The sequence below is a fragment of the Chrysemys picta genome, chromosome 4 (assembly GCF_011386835.1).
Source record: "Chrysemys picta bellii isolate R12L10 chromosome 4, ASM1138683v2, whole genome shotgun sequence".
NCBI classification, from domain to species: domain Eukaryota; kingdom Metazoa; phylum Chordata; order Testudines; family Emydidae; genus Chrysemys; species Chrysemys picta.
The window spans coordinates 80,541,718-80,561,619 of NC_088794.1; the positions used below are offsets into that span (position 1 = coordinate 80,541,718).

The following is a 19,902-nucleotide window of genomic DNA, read 5'->3' on the forward strand; positions in this document are numbered from 1 at the left end:
GGCAGATCTCTTAGACTTCAGATCTGTGCCTAGTGTCTATTTTGAAATGATCTTTATCTGGAATCATGAGGGATTTGAATTGGTGATTGTAGAAGTAAAAAGTTCTTTCATCTGCTCTCCACCTTTAATCACCGCAGTTGTTCCAGGGACTATTTCTCCTGCCCAACAAACTGACTATCCTGTGTTTTGAGTAAAGCAAAAAAGACTCAGGAAATTTTGATCTCATTAATTGCAGCCAAAAATGCGGCTCTGGCACCTATGGCACACGGGTGGCGGGTTCTATGGGCCCTTTGTGCCTGTGCTCCAGGAATATTCGGGACCCAGTCCCACCAATGTTCGGTGCCGGGTCTCTCCCTTGGCCCTGCCTGCCGCCCCCGTGCACTTCCCCCAGAGCGTCTCCTGGCCCCACCTACCACTCCAGGTGATTTAAAAGGGGCCGGAGGCCCCCGGCCACTACTGCCACCACCGGCAGCGCAGCAGTGCTGAGCTGGCTTCCTGCCCAGCCTCACTCTGCCACTCCCAGAAGTGGCCAGAATGGCCCGGGTGGGAGGGGGTGTCTCTGTGCGCTGCCCGAGCGCTGACTCCGCAGCTCCCATTGGTCGGGAATTGCGACCAATGGGAGCTGCGGGGGTAGCACCTGCAGCCTGCAGAGACCCCCTGGCCCCCCCACCTAGGAGACATGGTAAGGGTGCGCAGATCGCTTTCGGGAGCCGCCCAAGGTAAGTGCCTCACCCTCTCCCAAACCTCAACCTCCTGCCCCAACCCAGAGCCCACACTCTGCACCCAAACTCCCTCCCAGAGCCTTAGGCGGGTGTGTGTGTATGTGTGTCGGGGGGAAGGCGGGACTTGGACCTGTTCTGGGCACACCAAAAACTATACAAACCTGCCACCACTGGTGGCACACACATTCCCCACAGATCCACCGCGGGAGGAGAGTCTTTGAAGCTGTAGTAGAAAAACAGGCATGCTGGAGACGCGCCTAGATGCCAACAACGCTCCAGAGGCAGAGTAGCTTTAGGGATAACGGTATTTCCCTGTTCTAATAAGGTTCCTTGGTGAAGGCCGGAGGAAAGTGACCTCTGCGATCCTGCCCTTGTCGGACGCCACGGCCGTGGAGCGGGCGAGGCCGGTTCTGTAGACCGGAGCTAAAAGCAGTTTAGGGGACGGGGGCTCGGTTCGCTGGCAGCAGCGGCGCTCCCCGAACCTGTAAAGCCCGGCCGGGACTGTGGGTGTGGGACGCCAGTGCGGCGCCACCCTCCCCGCCTCGCTCGGGCCCCCAGCCCCGTGTGCAGGGCGCACCCCGACAGGAAATCAGCTAGAGCAGCGTCCGCTGCGGCTGTGTGATCCCGGCCCCTCCCTGCTGCCTTGTCCACCCCAGGTTGTGCCTGGTCCCGCCTCCCTCAGCACCTGGCGGGCGGCAGCGCCGAGCAGATAACAACTGAGGCGGGGGGAGGGGTGTCAGTAAAACCCAGGGAGCTGCTGGGGAGGAGTTGGGGCGAGGTAGCCGGTCGCGGCGGGGCTGGGGGCGAACGGCTCTGCCTGGGCCGTGGAACTCAGCTCGCCGCCGAGCGGGGCCGGGGCTCTCCCCGGCAAACCCGCGCCACGTCTAGCCCCTGCCCGGAGACAAGCCCCGCTGGCTCCGCCCCCCTGTTGGAGGAGCAGGAGCCGATAGACCGGAGGGGGAGGGGCGAAGGAGGAGCCAGGCCGGAGGGGGGGGAGGGGCTCCGTGCGACTCGCCCAGCCCAGCCCAGCCCGGCCGCGGGGAGCGAGGCGAGTGACTGACACGGACCAAAGTTATCCCGGAATAAGGGCAGCACGCATGTGCCGTCACCCCGGATGTGAACATGCTGCCCAGGCTCTCAGGAGCCCGCCCCGCCCAGCTAGAGCGGACGGGCTGACCCGTGCTGGGCTGAGCCGAGCCGAGCCGGGCCGGGCCCATGCGAGTTAGCCGCCCGCCTGGGGGGAAGGGAAGCAGAGCCTCCCCCGGAGGGAAAGGGGGAGGGGCAGAGCTCCCGCGAGGCGGGGCAAAGGGGGGCAGCCCGCTCCCCCACCCCAGTGGCAGAGCCTTCCTGAGGCAGCTGAGGGGGAGGATTGCCCCAGTGGTTTGGCTGAGCCAGGCCTTCCTGTCACAAATGACCCCAGCCCCGTGTTAGCCCCTCTCCTCTACCTTCCTGGGGGCTTGTTACACCTGGGCTAAGTACAGAAACCCTGTCACCATCTCCTCACCCCCCATCCCTTCAGTTACTCCTGGCCCTGCACCCCAGGAGTTCCTGCGTTTACTGGGGTGGGGCAGGAATAATGGATTTTCGGGGGAAGAAGTACGAGCGGGGCAGTAATTGGTCAGACCCTGAAGTGGTGGAGCTCTTGCAGCTTTGGGCCGATGAGTCTGTTCAGATGGAGCTGGAGAGCTGCCTGAGAAACCAGCATGTCTTCAACCGGATCGCTGAGGTGTTGAGGGAGAAGGGCATCCACCGGACTGGGGATCAGTGCCGGGAGAAAATCAAAAAGATGAAGCTGGAGTACCGCAGGATAAAGGACAACAACAAGACCCCAAGGGGTGGCAGGACTTGGAAATTCTACGAGGTGATGGACCGGGTGCTGACCAGCCGTCCCTCCCTCTCTTACAGTTCCTTGACTGGCAGTGTGGTGTCTCAGCAGGCACTACAAGGGAGCATGGTGGAGAACTACCATCACCACTTCACCCCCTCAGCTCTACCTTTTGGACACTCTCAGCACCCTGAGCTGATGGAAATCAAATGCGAGGAGGTGGACTCTGATGAACACTGCTTGACCCCGGAGCCCCCACTATCCATGTCTTACCAGCAGGGCTCCCCTGAGGAGCATGAGATGGAGAGAGCTTTCTTGGACAGGGCTCAGAATGACTCTCCTATCTCCAGGGTGGAAATTCCCATTGAAACCAGTGTTTCACCTTCAGGTAGGATAGTCTCTTCTCATTCAAGGCTGAGGTTGATGTTACCAACTATGTATTCTGTTGAGGTTCCTTGTCCCAAACAATTTTAATGTAGAATAATAGGTTCTGCATTAATAGCCTTTCAATATTTCCTGAAATGTCAATAGTGCAGGTTGGTATAAAAGACATATAAATCAGTGCACATTAGGGTGTGTGAAATTGAGGGACTGACACCTCCTAAAGGCAGGCATGTGCAAGATTCCTACATGTCAAGTCTATCAAAGCATCTCAAATCCAGATAGAGTTTTCATATTTTGTGGTCACATTTGAACATTAAAAGGGCTCTCTTGAGTCCTCATACCACATTGTGATAGGAGTCCCTGTTCTTTTCACTGATAGGTTAGAACCCTCTGGATGAATCCACTGACCTTGCATTCCTAGAGCCTGTGCAGATACAAAATTTGTATCCGCATCCAATCTGCAAACATGGTCTGCTGCTATAAAGTGGATATCCGCAGATTTGCATGGCTTTAGATATAAAATTTGGATCCGCATCCATCTGCGAGCCATAAATGTGGTCAGCGGATATCAGCAGATTTGCATTCCTTTCTTAAGCCGCTTTGTAGCTAGTCTTTTTAGCCATTGTCAATTGAGACTAATTGGTGGACACTCTCTTTTTCAGTCTCTCAATATACTAACTAGACAGAACTTGGGAAAGGGGAAACTCCTCGAGAGTGACTGGTAGAAGCACATTTAGATGTAGTAAAAGAAGATACAGTTTTACCTCAAATTTAACTAATCTACAGAATTGGCTTCTGTGCATCAAGTCTAGAAATTCATTGAGATTTCAGAGAAGTCTGGGATGGATGGAGTCTTGGATACATACAGCATGGTGGTGCGGAAGGGAGATGGTGACCTCATGCTGATTACTGTGAAGTCAGGAAGGAATCCTCTCTTTCATTCACCATGATGTTTGCTCAACTGGCCAAGTGCACTATTTAAGAGGGGGTTTGTCATTCTCTAGAGTTAGTTTGGATCATTGCCTGAGGCAGAATACTGAACTAGATAGACCAATGCTTGGATGCATAATGGCAAATTCAACATGTGAGGTTAAAGGAAAAACATTTTTTTTTTTTTTCAACATTCAGGATGTACCTAATAGATTTGACTTCATCCTTTCTGTGGGATTCTACCATGGACAGATCTGATTCTTGTCAGAGAAAGGCAATGGGGTTACTTAAGCAGACCTGGGTCAAACTGGTCCAGTAGAGGGCAGTAGCGTGTGTTCACATCAGTCAGTACACTGCACTGTCATCATTGGAATGAATTGCTGCAAATTTAGTTTTCTCTTTGTCTCTGAATATCTGCAGGTTTCAGTGAGCCCAACGTGGCGTCCTCATCCCGGATCCAGAGTTTGGGCCCTCGGCCTGGCTTCTCCACCTTGCACCGCCTGCGGAAGAAACGGAAAGGCCAGCGAGTGAAGGACCCCCTTGATGACCTCCTACTGAAGACCCTGACATCGCAGCGGGCCATGGAGGAGCGCTTTCTGCAGATGGAGGAGCGGCGTTTGCAGCGGGATATGGAAGTGGAGGAACGGCGGATGCAGCTGGAGCAGCGACGTTTTGAACTGGAGCGGGAACATGAGTTCCGCATGTTCAATGTCTTTGCTCAGATGCTTAGCATCTTAAAGCAGAGCAACAGCAGCTCCTCCTCTTCTGTTGCACTGCCTCGGGGCTTGGATTTCATCCAGGTGCTGTCTGACATTGCTGGGATGGGAGGAGGAGGGGGCCTGCAGGAGGCGAGGGCCATGCAGGTAGGGCGACCACTTTCTGAGAGAAGGACTGACATGTACAGTTTCTGTAACCCTGGCGAGTTCCAGAGCAGCCCCTTCCTCTCCGCTCGAGGAAACATTGCCAATCTCTTTCGTGGCTCGACAGAAGAGGGATACAAGGCCTATCATGCTGACAAGTACGATGAAGACAAAAATCCCAATGTGAGTGAGGTTCCACTGCTGTGCATGTCTTTCTTGCTAGGAGAAACACCAAACAGGGTCATTTCTCAGACTCACTGACAGGGCTTGGGTTAGAACATGACTTTTTTTAATCTCACAGATGCCAGTCAGGTCAATCTTTTCATTTTAATAAAGCACAGAACATTAATTACATAAAATGAGCTCCTTTGTATAGCAGGGAGCAGCACCCTGTGCAGCTTTGGGTCATGTTTGCTCAGTTTCCTGCCTAACTATTGTTAGGCCTGCAGAGCCAATAGAGTTACAGGAGAGCAAGTGGAACTTTATTCTCCCTTCTGCATCATCTCCAATGTCATCCACTGAGTTCTGGTTGCAACATGTTATCACTGTTGATGATGCAAGAGGCAGAAAGACCCAACAGGATTTTCAGAACCCAAGGAGGAGTTTGCAGCACTGACATTTAGAAAGCTGTCTTTTTTTAATTTTTTAAATTCACCGTTCAAAGCTGATGCTGCCTGTTTACCTTTTGCCTGTCACTTGCTCTATACAATATAATTAGGCTTGTTGCAAGGGTATGAGATTTACAACATTTCAGGGTAATGTATTTTTTTTAATTTTTAAAGTAATAAGGATATGAGGTTTTTTTAAAAATAAGCCCTAGGTTCTGATCCTAAATGCCAATAATTTTACCTTAAAATTACTAATCCTAACTTCATCACTATCTCTCCTGCAATGCAGTATCATGAGAGTTGAATATTAGAACCTTTAACACAAAGTATACCAATACACTCTACCCCAGTATAACGCAACCCGATATAACACGAATTCGGATATAACGCAGTAAAGCAGCGCTCCAGGGGGCGGGGCTGCACATTCCGGTGGATCAAAGCAAGTTCGATATAACATGGTTTCACCTATAACACGGTAAGATTTTTTGGCTCCCGAGGACAGCGTTATATCAAGGTAGAGGTGTATCACATTATTATTCAATACAATAAGTGCAACCCCAGGGACAAACTTTATCATTTCTTCAGCGTTGTTTACAAGAGAAATTAAAATTCGATACCTAAAACTGGCTCCAAGCTGTAATAATGTCATAAGTATACCACCCTGTGTATTTTTTTTTTTAATTTCTTGAGTGACCCACCCTAGCCTCAGAAGTGAAAATATGTTAATGGTTTTTTTTCTCTCTGTACTTTATTGTACTGTGACATGAGCATGCCAAGAGAAAAGGCTAATACACTAACCTGCCTTCATACTTGGCACTGTGTAAAAAATAAAGTTTCCAAGTGCATGAGTAAATTAGTGGAATGCAATGTCATTGTCTGATGAACACACAATCTGAACATGGAAATATTTCCAAAGCACAATTTGTGTGTCGCAGCAATGTAAATCCCAGCTTTCTCAGCTAGGAAAAATTGTATAAACTTCTGTTAAGGTCAGATTTACATTAACAAGTCAATTTAAGGTTAAATTACTTATACACATTATATAAACTAATATAAACCCTTGTTTTATACCCATCCCTAGAGTGTTTACTGACTAATAAATTAAGCACTTGTATAAATTACTAGTTTATATATATGTGATGAGTGTTCTGTGAAGCTTGTTTTTCATCCATTGTTATCTCCTTTACCTTGTTAGGATTTTTGAGATGGCACAGTAACAGCAGCAGGGCAACAGCAAAACTGAAATGCAAGTAGTGCTGCCTAGTGGTAGTTTGTCTCCCTAAACAATGATTTCTTTCTTTCTCCAGGGGATAATTAATTTTGGGACCAGTGAGAATAAACTCTGCTTTGATCTAATGTCCAAGCGGGTAAGTCACATCCCCAGAAGAAATATAGAATTCTCCATTTAATTCCTACTTAGTACTCATGATGTGCTTGGATTGCAACTGTTGCTCAGATCCCTCACAGAGCAATAATTTCCCAGAGCGCTTACCTTTTAGCTGTCATATCTCTTCCATGCTGGCACTGATGCAGAAGGCCTTGGCTGGTCCATTTTCCCTATTTCATTTTGGGTTGTGCATTTCTTTAAGTTACCTTCTCAGCGATAGATTGGAAATGGTGGTGTCTTCTAATCACACAGTTGAGGCCTTGCCTTTGGGGCACTGCCTGGCACACAGAACCAAATGAAAGTAAAGTACATTTGCTTTTCTCCTGCTGATGGCTCTTCAATTCACATAGAGATGAGCCCAAGTCTCACAATTCAGGGGTGTCCAGATCTGGGGACAGAGGGGTCTTGATTTGGCCTGTTATCAAGCTGCACAGTTCTGATCCAGTTCTGAACTGTCTCAGAGCTTGAGAGGATTTGGCACCAGTGAGGGTATTACCAATAAACTGGGTGAACCACTAATTGGTGGTCTTGCTTAGTTACACCAGGTTAAAGGCCCAGTACAGACAGTATAACTCAAACTATAGACTGTTTGGGCTGAAAGAAACTCTCTTGTTTCTCATTAAGCCATGTACCCAGATTCAGGCAGTTATGTGGGGAGACAGCAATTTGTCCTACCTAGAGGTGAGGAAGGGTGGGATACTGAGTTTGTGGCACAGCAAGTCTCTACTGTAGTTGGTTGAAGTTCTTTCACTTTCACTCCCACTCCATCACTGCCAACCCTCAAAATGTTCCTTGTTTTATTTCTGCCTGCCATGCCACTGACTCGGGGGGACACTACCCCAACACTCGGCCTTCCAGCTAACAGAACAGGTAAGGCAGAACTGCTGCCTAATAGCTGTGTGCAGACGCCTGCAAGGTGCCTTTTAGAATGTTTAGGTTGTTCCTTCCTTTTCCTCTTTACCTCTTCTCCTGAGACTTAGCCCTGGTCTACACTGGGGAGGGAGGGGGGAATCAATCTAAGTTATGCAACTTCAGCTACGTGAATAACGTAGCTGAAGTCGACGTACTTAGATCGACTTGGGTCGATTTATCGTGTCTAGACTAGACGTGATAAATCGATCCCCGCTGGATCGATTGCTGCCCGCCGATCTGGAGGGTAGTGTAGACATACCCTTAGTGTAATGTCTGCAGTTAACATGTCAGAGAAGGGACAACTGTATCTTGATTAGCTTGTTATGACAGTGGGTTACTTGCTCCTGCCTATCAGCAACAGCCAGATGAGCTTGTTCTCAGGTATACTGGAATAGGCTCAGAGCTGAGAAAAGATGTTTCTTCCAACTTATGAACTGCCACATTCCAGTGCTACTGCACTGACTCACAGAACAGTATGCTACTGGAGGTTATGAGACATTAATCTTGCCACTAACTTGGAAGCCAATGCCTATATTTTGTAAGTGAAAACAGTAACTGACCAGATTTCTGTCTGCAGTTCATTACCTCTAAGTCCAGTGATGTTCTGTGGACTTGACAGCCCAGAGATGAGGTCTCCGATGTTGTTCCCTGCCAGTTGGCCCAGTTGGTTTTGTCATTCTCTGCAGCATCACCCTCAAGGACTCCTTTACTTCCCATTGTGTTGTCATTTGGGCCAAGCCTGCTGATGCAGTGCTGTGCCAGCTGAGTTTAGGAGAGAAAGCAAACGAGGCTTGCTTGTGTGTTACACAGACTTCGGGATACATATCCAACTGTAAAAGATTATACCACCAAAGGTTATTATTCTACATGGGATGAAATTATTAAACTCATCAGATTAAACCCATCAGAGCCCCAGCTCAAGGCATCAGAACCCCAACCCAGATTTTTTTTTAATTACTTTATAAGATTTAACATCTGCATGTTGGTTTCCCTCCTACTCCTTTGCATTTGTTCCCCTTTTGTCCCCACCCTTAAATCTGGGCTCCTTTTATGAAATCTATGAGAATGCATGTAAATGTTTTTTGATTCGTTTCCATTCATATAAAATACACCCCCTGTGATCACTGCTCTGCTTCCCTTTGTGACTTTTGTTTGGACTGGACTGCTTGAAACTCTGCTAGTTATAGCTTTGAAAATGATTAAATGAAGACAGTATACTTACTTTTTTACGTGTAATCTGGAAAAAAATTGTTAAAGGCAACTGATCCAGCCCCTCAACTCAGTGAAACTCCCTTTGAAACCCAAAGGAGTTCCTTCCTCATAAGGAAGACCCAAAGGAGCACTTTCAGGAGGTTAACTTCACCTTTCTTAGGCCTCTTAAAAACTCCTGTTACCCTTTACCGTATCCTGGCAAAATTATAGATGTGGAGGAGCCACAGCTATTTGAAACTGAGGCGTAGCTGAAAGCTAGACTTAATCCATTCATATTAGGAGAAGAAAATAACCACCCATCTGCCATTCATGGCCATACCGAGGCTCTCTGGACCTGTATAGAAAGCCCTCATAACATGGACTTAATTCCCAGTTAGTTGAAAGCTATTATCCTCAGAACTTGGGTCAGGCCCTCATCAGGGCCCTAAGGGCTGCTTTGTTCAAAAAGTGATCCACAGAGATCTCTTTTCCATGGCGTTCATTTTGTATTAGCCTTTGTGCTTCCTTTTTGCAGATCTCTGTGCAAGGAAGCATTGCTGCATAATTTTGATGGCCAAATAGTTTCTAAAACCCCTCATAAGGCCACTGAAGTCATTGGGGTGTGTGTGTATGTACATGTGAGTACTGTCCATATATTTGCTTGTGTTTCTGATTTTAATGGTTGTACCTGTCCCCTTCTTATTGCTGACAGCTGACGCAGAGTGATATGAACCTCATGGAGCCTCCACTGCTGCAATATCCTGATTGGAAAGGACATATGTTGTAAGTAGCCTCATCTCCCAGAAGTTTCCCTTTGTAAATACTTGCCTTCTAAGAAGCATATGGATGTTCTCCTCATGCATCTATGGGAAAAGGCCACCTTGAGGTTGTTCAGAATGCATAAGTACAAACAGCTCTGCTGGATTGGTTGGATAAAGCTTGTCTAGGCTATTAAATCCTTCTCCTCTTCCTCCCAAATCCCTAAATGATCTCCTTGTGTTCATCCAATTCCAAAATATCTGAGTGGGTTCCAGTTTGCTTTAAAAAAAAAAAAAAGTATTGTGCATGTCTAGTAGGTGGGTGTGCCCACTGTTCTATACAATTGTAGTGGACATTGCTGGACCATTAGTCCTTCCTATGTTCTATGTCTTGACAAATTAAATCCTTCAGAAATATGTGTGGAGTTATAAATCATTTCCATGACTTTTGCCGTGTATGCAAGCCACATCCATAGTATGGAATAAGTGGCCTGGGGTATGTGTTTTCCTCTTTATTTTTTCCTAGCTGTACACATTAGTCTCTCATGTGCCCTGGCTTTATTTCTTTGTGATGAGGACCTGTGGAGAGCCCAGCCTCTTGGAGAATAAACTGAATCAATCTTTGCTTTTGTGTCTTTATCAGTTTACGGGAGGAAGTGGCTCGATTTTTGACCTATTATTGCAAGGCCCCTGCACCTCTCAAGGCAGAAAATGTGGGTAATTGCTTTTCACTGATGTGTCTTCTAACATATTGCCATGCACTGTGAAACAGGTTCTTCTATCTTCTTTTTCCAATGTTTAAGTGTGAGCTGTCTGAATCTTTTATCATGTAAATGGGAGGGATTGAGCACTAGTGTCAAGAAGGTGACGTGCAACCTTTCCAGACATTTTTCACATTCAGCTCAGCTAATGTATTTCAGTCCTACCATGTTCTTTCACTCTTGCCTCCCACACCATCCTGCAAGTAGCCCTCAGTAGTAACACCTTTTGCACCAGTCTTGGGCCCTACTATGCCAGTGCACCTCAGTTATTCCAGTCCTAGGGCCCCCTTGCACTGTTCTGCTGATTCATCTGAAGCTGGATTCATAATTGAGTCAAGAGTAGTTTTGCTCTGCTAAAGGATTGAGGAGAGAGCAGATTCCAGTGCTATTGTCAGGAATTATTTTTGTGGTGGTGCATTCCAATGAACAGGATTAACATCTGCTCCCATTGTCTCTTCTGTAGGTGATTGTGTTGAATGGTTGTGGCTCTCTGTTTTCTGCATTAGCTACAGTTCTCTGTGATCCAGGGGGTAAGTGGGGTTATTATCCAATTTTTTGAAAATATACCTTTTATGTTTGGTGGCAACATGGTAGTCACAATACAAATACCATATGTCGGGGTTTAACTGTGGAGTGGCCGTGACTTACTGTGGAATTTCTGCCAAGTTTCTGCCAAATGCCGTATTTTTTTCAGTGCAACCATAAGTGAGGAGGATGTCTCCCCGAACTTTTTATTATCAAATGTGTATCCTCCTCAGTAGGACTGTGGGTCTCTTGCATTCTCACTTCTGCCTCTCCCTGCTCTCTTTGCCATTTTAATGTAGTTGCACCTCTGGATGTAGCTCTAGAAATGTGGACTGCACTCATGTTGAGTGGATTCTCAAGAGTGAATGTTTGATGCTCTGAGACCTGGAATTGGGAGTTAAAAGTAAAACGCAAAATTATTGCTGAAGGAAAGCAGACAAAATTTAACTCTTCAATGTTCCCATGGACCTCAAAAATGGAACCATAAGCAAAAGCTCCCAAGCTCAGATGGAGTGCCCTAGTAAGGAAGAAAAGATGGTGAGTTTAGTGGATAACTGGCTTTGTTTTCTTGATTTTTAGAAGCTGTTCTGATTGCCACCCCCTTTTATGGTGGTATCACCCAGAGTCTGTTCCTGTATGGTAACGTCAAGCTGGTCTATGCCTATTTAGACAGCAAGGTAAGAATTGGGGTGGGAGGCCAAACCTTTGCAGGTAGAAAGAATTGGTGTTGGTGGAAGGCACAATAACACTGCCATGGTGCTTTCTGGCTTCAGAGAGCTTTGCAAACAGTCCTCACAACACCCCTTAGTTGTAGCTTACATGTAGCATCACCATTTTACAGCCAAAGAAAATGAGGCATGTAGAGTTTAAGTGACGTACCAAGCCACAACGAGATTAAGTGTGCAAACCAGGATTAGAATTCTAGATTCCCGACTGGCTTCCAGTTTTATGATGTGATCACTAGCCCATGACCTTTTCTGTCCAGCATTCTACTCCCATTAAATAAACATCAGTGGAATTTTGGAAATTTGCAAGCCTGACATTTTTTACAAAGCAAAACCAAGAATAGAATTACTTGTGGCACCTTAGAGACTAACAAATTTATTAGAGCATAAGCTTTCGTGGTCTACTGCCCACTTCTTCGGATGCATACCGTGGGCAGTAGCCCACGAAAGCTTATGCTCTAATAAATTTGTTAGTCTCTAAGGTGCCACAAGTACTCCTGTTCTTTTTGCGGATACAGACTAACACGGCTGCTACTCTGAAACAAGAATAGAATAAGTATCAACTGAACTCTCCTCCTCAAGGTGATCGCAGGGATGGGGCAGCATATGGGAACTTTGCATTGTCCTGTCTGTCCAAGGATAACCAGACAATATCTGTGTGTATGGCAGATCCAGTATCGATGTCTCCTTTATTTTATTTATTTCCTTGTTCCCTCCATAGTGTGAGGAAGAGGGAATCTGTGTTGTTACTGGGCTTTTGTGGTTTGGGAAATGGTTGATGGAGGATCCGTAGAAACATTGTTTGCTTTTATCTTGTGGGTGCCTTTCAGATCACTGGAACAAGCACCCGGCCCTTCCAGCTCACAGTGGACAAGCTAGAGAAGGCCCTACAGGATGCCCGGTCAGAGGTGAGTGTGGCTGAACCTGGCCTTGTTGGGCCCATTGGTGGTGTCTGCAGGAGAAAGTCTAGAAGGATGAAGCGTTGGGCAGATTTTAGCTGCGAGTTCTAATACAGATGTAGAACCTCCTCACACATACTTCTGCATCATTGGAACATCATCTGCTCTGGGATCTCCCAGGGTAGATTGATTTTTAATCACCAATTTTAATCATGATTTAAATCATCAATCTTAATCGTGTTCTGCCATTGCACTTTTTAGTTATTTTCCTAAAGAAAGGTTGATTCTCATTGGTTGGGAACCATTAAAAAATGCTGATTTGAAACTAATAGCCTTTGCACTGAATGTGGTGCTTCTTTTTGCTAACAGGAGAATACACTGTATCTATTCACTTTTATTTAAGTGATTGTATCATTTGACTTTTTACTATATGATGATTAATTTTTTTACTTTTGCTTTGTTTGGATGGAAATGCACAAAAACAGCATTTTTACAATGAAATAAAATGACCTTAAATGTGCAGGATACATATGGAAATTTTTTTTATCAAAACATGTATGCATTTAAAACTAATTATTAAATAAATGAAGTATTATCTGTAGATAATGAATTCAGTTGTTTTTGGTCACCATGTTCTTCAAGATTTTAGAACTAGCGTATCTCATCTTCTCACACCTAATTTTTTTTCATAGATTGGAAGAGGGAAAACGAGCTTTCCTGCCTTTTCAACTCCCAGTTAGGTTCTTAACTTTGAATTAATTAATCATTGAACTGAACTAGTTGAATAAACTGAAATGAGGAAAATATTCTCTCTGTACTTGTGGAACAGGCTACGGCTGTCAAAAGCTGGTTTAGCACGTCAACAGACTCTGGTTCCAGGTGCTTAGCCAGTGACTTCCAACATTTCAGTGATCTGACTTTCTTTAAAACTTGAAAACATATGTACTGCTTAATATTATAATTTTTATTTTATTTAAATTATTTTAGTAGATTATAAGAAGTTTAGGCATTAATGTAGGTTGTCAATTTCTAATTTAATTTAATTTAAATTTAAAACATCTGATTTGTTTTATTATTATTTTTTTAATAATCAATTTTTATCCACTCTGGGGTCTCCCATTCCAAAGCATATTCTGGGATGTGAGCAGTTTCTGATCACACTGTTGGAGCTCTGACTTCCCCACTCCACTCTTTGATGCCATCACATCTCTATTCTTCCCATCTAAGGCCTGGTCTACACTAGAAAATTAAGTTGGTTTAACTACATTGTTCAGGGGTATGAAAAATCCACACCCCTCAGCGGCATAGTTAAGCCAGCCTACCTCCCAGTGTAAACTGCACTAGGTTGAAGAAAGAATTCTTCCATTGACCTAGTTACCACCTCTCAGGGAGGTGGTTTACCTACCCTGATGAAAGAATCCCTCCTGTTGGTGCAGGTAGTGTCTACACAGAAGCGCTACAGTGGCACAGCTGCAGCATCTGTTCAGCTCCTCTTCACAGTGGGGGAAATGTAAGAGAGTCTTTGTCAGGGATGAGTATACCAGATGTCAGTGGTGCTTAAAACCAGGCCTCAAGCCCCAAAGTACTTTATGAACCAGGTAGCTTCAAGAATCTCTTCATCCTCCTGCTAAAACATCCCGTAGTTGAATTTCTCTTATAGCTCTGGGCACTGGGTGCAATGCCATTGCTGTGCATGGTGAAGGTGTGAGTTATTAGGGGAGTCTCACGGTTTTAGAAAAGGGGGCTGAAGATTTACCCCACAGGTATTGTTCTTTTAACATTATATTATGTTTTTGTTTTATAGGGTGTTGGTGTGAAAGCCTTAATTCTCCTGAACCCCCAAAATCCTTTAGGGGACATCTACTCCCTGTCAGAATTACGGGACTACCTGGAGTTTGCTAAAAGGTGTGGCAGTTTAAGGGTCTGAGGAGACCCAGATCAGAGATGGCTTTCTGAGTCTGATGAACCAGTCAGTGTGTCTGTGTCTTTCTGGCTCTAACTTTCCTCCCTGCCATGAAAATAACTTATTCTGGTCCACACAGCAAAGGGTTTAAGACTAGAGAATGGGGAGATAAGATGGTGGACCATGCAGTCATTTCTTCACCCTTGGATCGGCCAAGCACTTGCCCAAAGAGAAACTGATCATACCAATTTATTGGAGTCCTAGTGAGCTATGCAAGACACTAATTTGCTATGTCTGCTGCGTACTCATGGGGATATGGTGAGATACAGCAGCTCTGCTATGCTCCTTTCATGGGATACGGGGTTCATTTTCCACAGCTGTTTCATATGTGCACATTAGAAGACAGACAGTTGTGGGATTCCAGCCTTCTCACATACCACCCACTCCCCTTTAAATTTCTGTCCATCCTTTGTAGATGGTGATAGAGTTTACTCGAGTGGGATATTAAATGAGAGAGTTAATAAGCCTGAATTAGCAATGACTGCAAACTCTTTCTGTGTCATGGTTGTGGTGAGTGACAAGAAATGAGTTTGATGGACCTCAATCTGCTTTTCTGCATACATGATGCAGCCCTCAGTCTATGAGAGTATTATTCTCTCACAATCTCCATTTTCTCCCTTCCAGGCATGAATTGCATGTAATAGTAGATGAGATCTACATGCTGTCGGTTTTTGACGAATCAGCCACGTTCCATAGCGTTCTTGGCATGGACAGGTAAAGTCTGCACTGCTTCCTTGGCCACCCGTTAGCAACTGTGCAACATGTTGTCATGTTAGTGGTTTGTGACTGGGATTTGACTCGTGCCCCAGTAGACTCTGCCTCAGGTTGATTGCTTCAGAGTTTCCTTCTTTCCAGTGCACTTTGCAAGTTGATACACTTTTGAATGTGTTCATTAGTCCATTGTTTGCAACGTTTCTAAAAACTTGAAAAGGAGGTTTCATTTCCCGCTGATCATTATCTTTCTTTTTCTTTGCCAAACACTGCTGTTCCCTTCCCCTGGTTCTAATGGTGCATGTAAGGATTGTAGTCTTTTTCATTCTTTACTTTTGTTTTATGCAGAAGCAGCAGCATTGAGATCTTACTACTTGTCTGGGAACAGGTTTTATTAGTTAATGCTTTAAAGGGACACAACAGTTACAAAGTTCATACTTAAAAATATTCCTTGCTTGTGTTACTAATAACCCATTTGATTGCTGAATAGAGAACTTTTAAATTTACTTTTACTTTTTCCCAATGAATCTGTTTTTCTTCTTTGTGCACCACTCAGTTGGGACAGTGAAACTGGATTGGTCCGTTTTATTTTCTGGTTCTAATCAGTTTCACTTTCGGATGCTAGCCCACTGTTCCTGAATTTGGATTCACAACATTGCAAGGGAAAATTTAAAACCACCCCCAAAAATCTCATGTTTCATTGACATTTTAAAAACAATTGATGAAAAAAGTCATTTTAGTTTTTATAAAACATATTAACAGGGGCCTGATTCTTTTAGAATTGAATGCACATTTGTATGTGCAGCTCTAACAGTCTGGCCTATAATTGGCAACTACAATGTCACACTTAGATGATATAGTGATGTATGCCTTATAAATACCTAAGATAGACCCAACTTTTGTATAAAATTAGTTCCTAGTGTCCCTTTAAAGGTAGGTTCCATTTAGCCTTATACTGCTTCACTCATGTCCCCTGGCGTGTTGTCTGTCCTTGTGAAATGTTGCTTCTTTGCTTCTGGAATGTTGCACTGGTGATCCAAAAGCTTCAGCACCTATGACACTAACTGCCTTGTGTGCATCCTTCTACATGCAGATTGCCTGATCCACAGAGGACCCATGTGATGTGGGGAATTAGCAAGGTGAGTGCAGTCATGCCAGGTCTAACTCAGCTATGCAATCAGCCTGATGTCCCATGAGGATGTCCCATGACCCTGCGCTGGAAAGAATAAGACAGTGGTGATGGAATCCTGCATTCCTTTGCAGTAGGGTAATCAGTGTGTGTGTGTTTCCTGCAGGATTTTGCTGTCTCTGGGATTCGTTTTGGCACTTTGTATACAGAGAACCAAGATGTTGCCAATGCAGTGGCCTCCTTGTGTTACTTCCATGGAGTTTGTGGACCTGTCCAATACAAAGTGGCACAGCTGCTCCGAGACAGAGGTGAGTCTGAGAGAGTGGTTTCGCACATAGTCATCTGCCTTTCTCTGTTATCCTGGGAGCTCAGAGGAGCTGTCCCCTACATTCCCAAGGGGTCTCTAGCTAAAGCAGCTAAAATGACAACCTTCCATAATCCTGGGGCTGCATGTTAGATGAGATTGACAATTCTACAGGATTGTCATAGAAAGAGAAGGTGCACTCAGGGTGAGCAGGGTTAAAGGAACAGCTTGGAGGCAGTTACTTGGACAACAGAGGTCCCCATTTTGAAAAGTCTGCTGAGGAGAGTTAAAGGGGTATGAGCTTCTGGGAGTTGTGAAACAGATTTCTAGCTCTGTCTTGGATTGCACACTAACAAATTGCAGAGGCTTCACAACAGACATCTGAGGTCTAGGGAAACTTCCACCAGGAGATTAGATAAAGGAGGATAGAATTCAAGACAGGCACTAAGCTCTTGAATAGTGTTTGTGTTCTAGGGTACTGCAGTGGAGGAGAATCTGAGGATGAAAAAAGAAGGGGATAGGGTGAAAGATGGATAGAGGCTTTATAATCTCACTACATATATCATAAATGATCATGGAGGAAATCTTTTTGGAACTGAATTATTGGTCAGTTTGTGAAGTTTCTTCTCCTCCTGGCTAGACTGGATCAATCAAGTATATCTGCGGGCCAACCATGCCCGTCTGAAAGCTGCCCATACCTATGTGACAGATGAGTTGAAGACCCTTGGGGTTCCCTTCCTCAATCGCAATGCCGGCTTCTTTGTTTGGATCGATTTCCGAAAGGTCAGTGGTCTCAGGAGAGGAGGCTGCTCCTCTGGCTAGGCAAAAATTTGGCACAATAGATTCTGGAGGAGAATTGGATGTAGTTGTACAAAAACATTGCTGAATCGTAATTAATCATTCTGATGAGCTGAAAGGAAGAGATGCAGGATATTTTTGTAAGCACGGTTCATGGGTCCCTTTAGTTTGTATACACATTTTTCTTCTTGCTTGGGATCTTTTCTAACTGCATTCTGTCTCTTTTCACCATCTTTGCCCCAGCCCTCTTCATAGGAACCATAACTGCTTCAATTCCTCAGGGATCCTAGCTACTCACCAGTCTCCCCAAGTCCCATGGGGATCACAGCTTGACCCATTTGCAGGAGCTGGGAGACAGAAAAAATCTCCCCAGGCCATTATAGTTTACTAATTTTTTTCCTTGGTGGGGGCTGCCCACTTTTCTCCCCCCCCCCCTTAATTCAAGGCTCCCATGTCCTGCAGCTCCTCCCTGTGGCTAAAGAGAGTTGGGTACCCAAACTTCTCCATCTTCCATGTGAAAGCCTTCTCCTTAGAGCTCTGTGGCTGTTGGGTCTCAATTCCATTACTACTGATCTTGAGCACTGAGGCTTCTCAGTGGAGTGACCTGTATGTTACTAACGCCTTACCCTTCTGCTCCCAGTACCTTAGGACAGGAACATTTGAGGAGGAGATGCTGCTCTGGAGACGATTCCTGGATAACAAGGTTCTGCTGTCCTGTGGCAAAGCCTTTGAGTGCAGTGAGCCGGGGTGGTTCCGTATAATTTTTGCTGACAAAACCCACCGACTACAGTTAGGTATGTGGCATTTCCTTCCCCTTTCCGTCACCCAATCTTGCCTGCAGCTCTGGCCACCTCATTCCCTTCTCAAATTACCCTTTATCCCTGGTTTCAGAGTAGCAGCCGTGTTAGTCTGTATCCGCAAAAAGAAGAACAGGAGGACTTGTGGCACCTTAGAGACTAACAAATTTATTAGAGCATAAGCTTTCGTGGTAAGAGGTGGTAAGACAACTCCCACCTGTTTATGCTCTCTGTATGTGTGTATATATATCTCCTCAATATATGTTCCATTCTATATGCATCCGAAGAAGTGGGCTGTAGTCCACGAAAGCTTATGCTCTAATAAATTTGTTAGTCTCTAAGGTGCCACAAGTCCTCCTGTTCTTCCTTTATCCCTGGCCTCCTCTATTTTTCTTCACCTCCTTACCCTAAGTCCATTTGGATTTGACAAGGGTTTTGGGATTCTTGTGCTTTTGTTGTAACCCTTGTGTTTTTTTTTTTCTCCCACACACCACCCCAGGCATGCAGCGGATCCGTAGAGTCCTGGAAGAGAGGGAGCGCGAGATTCTGTCTGAGGACAAGGACCAGCCCTGCCAGTCAGACCAGGACGGCAAAGCAGACAGTACAGATGAGGTCATCTTTGTGTCCCGTCACCAGGAGCCTGGTTCTACTGGTGGCTCCAACCTCGGTGACCTCATTGGCCTCCTGCAGCAGCAGATGCGCTCATCTGACTGGCTGCAGAAGAACACAGCAGAGCAGTTTGCACAGGAGAAGCCAGAGATCTATGACGTGTTCAGCAAACTGGTGGGGAAACAATAGGGACCCCTGTTCCTTCATGGGCCTTATCTGAGCAGGGACTGACACCGAAGCCCCTAACTGCTTGGTATTTGACTTCCTGCAAAGAATATATTTTCTGTATAGTGAGGAAATCACTTTGTAAAGCCTGCTACCCAGGCCTTCTCTTTGGAAACTCTGCTTTGTATTGTATAGCCCATTTCCCTGTATTGGGGTATGGGTGGGAGATGCAGGGCTAGCTTCTGCCGCTGCCCCTTGCCTCGTATTTTATAATTCATTTCAAATGAATAAGCTCTTGGCTCTTTTTATAAGGCACCATGGTGTCATCTTTTATGCTGCTTCTTGTTTCCTCTCACTGTTCCCAGGGCGACAGAAACTTGAGATAATTAAGATGTTTTATATTCTTCCCTGAATGAGGTGCAGAGACAACTAATTCCTTCAGCCCCAGAAGATGTGTTTCTCATCAAGCCACTGTAATATGACATGTATTGACAGTTAGAACCAAGCACTTGCCCTGACTCTCAGCTGGGGGTAAATAAGAGTGTGTTCATATATAGACCACTTTTTGTGTGTGTCTGTCTGTCTGTGTGTGAGAGAGAGAGAGAGAAACTCCAACAGAAGGGATCGAATGACTTGGGTAACTAGTACTATGGAGCCTTTCACTTCTGGATCACTAGTTCCCCTACAGCCTCATTGTGATTTTAAAATATATAATATAGTGATCTGGTGCCCTGTGTTTAAACGAGCTTGGCTATCTCAGTCCAGCTTTTTGTGTTCATATAAAAGAACATCCTCACAACTGGGTCTGATAGCTTCTCAGCAGGAACTGCCAACAAAATGGGCACAGGATGCAGAGGGTCTGGAGAGTAGACAGCTCCATTATGCTAGGAGGATGTTCTGGTTAGAAATAAGGCACTTTGGCAGGACAGTATTGAGAAT

General features: G+C 45.4%; 1 protein-coding gene across 1 annotated transcript; it reads left to right on the plus strand.

Annotated features, from left to right (window-relative positions):
* The first annotated feature begins 1,707 nt into the window (after positions 1-1,707).
* ACCS (1-aminocyclopropane-1-carboxylate synthase homolog (inactive)) lies at positions 1,708-19,524 on the plus strand. The gene is made up of 15 exons (XM_005286747.5): positions 1,708-2,935; positions 4,282-4,904; positions 6,637-6,696; positions 9,532-9,602; positions 10,221-10,290; positions 10,802-10,868; positions 11,443-11,540; positions 12,419-12,496; positions 14,292-14,392; positions 15,075-15,164; positions 16,255-16,300; positions 16,457-16,598; positions 17,235-17,377; positions 18,033-18,186; positions 18,689-19,524. The coding sequence occupies exons 1-15, from the start codon at positions 2,299-2,301 to the stop codon at positions 18,985-18,987; spliced, it is 2,679 nt and encodes an 892-aa protein (XP_005286804.1). The 5' UTR covers positions 1,708-2,298; the 3' UTR covers positions 18,988-19,524.
* Positions 19,525-19,902: the final 378 nt, after the last annotated feature.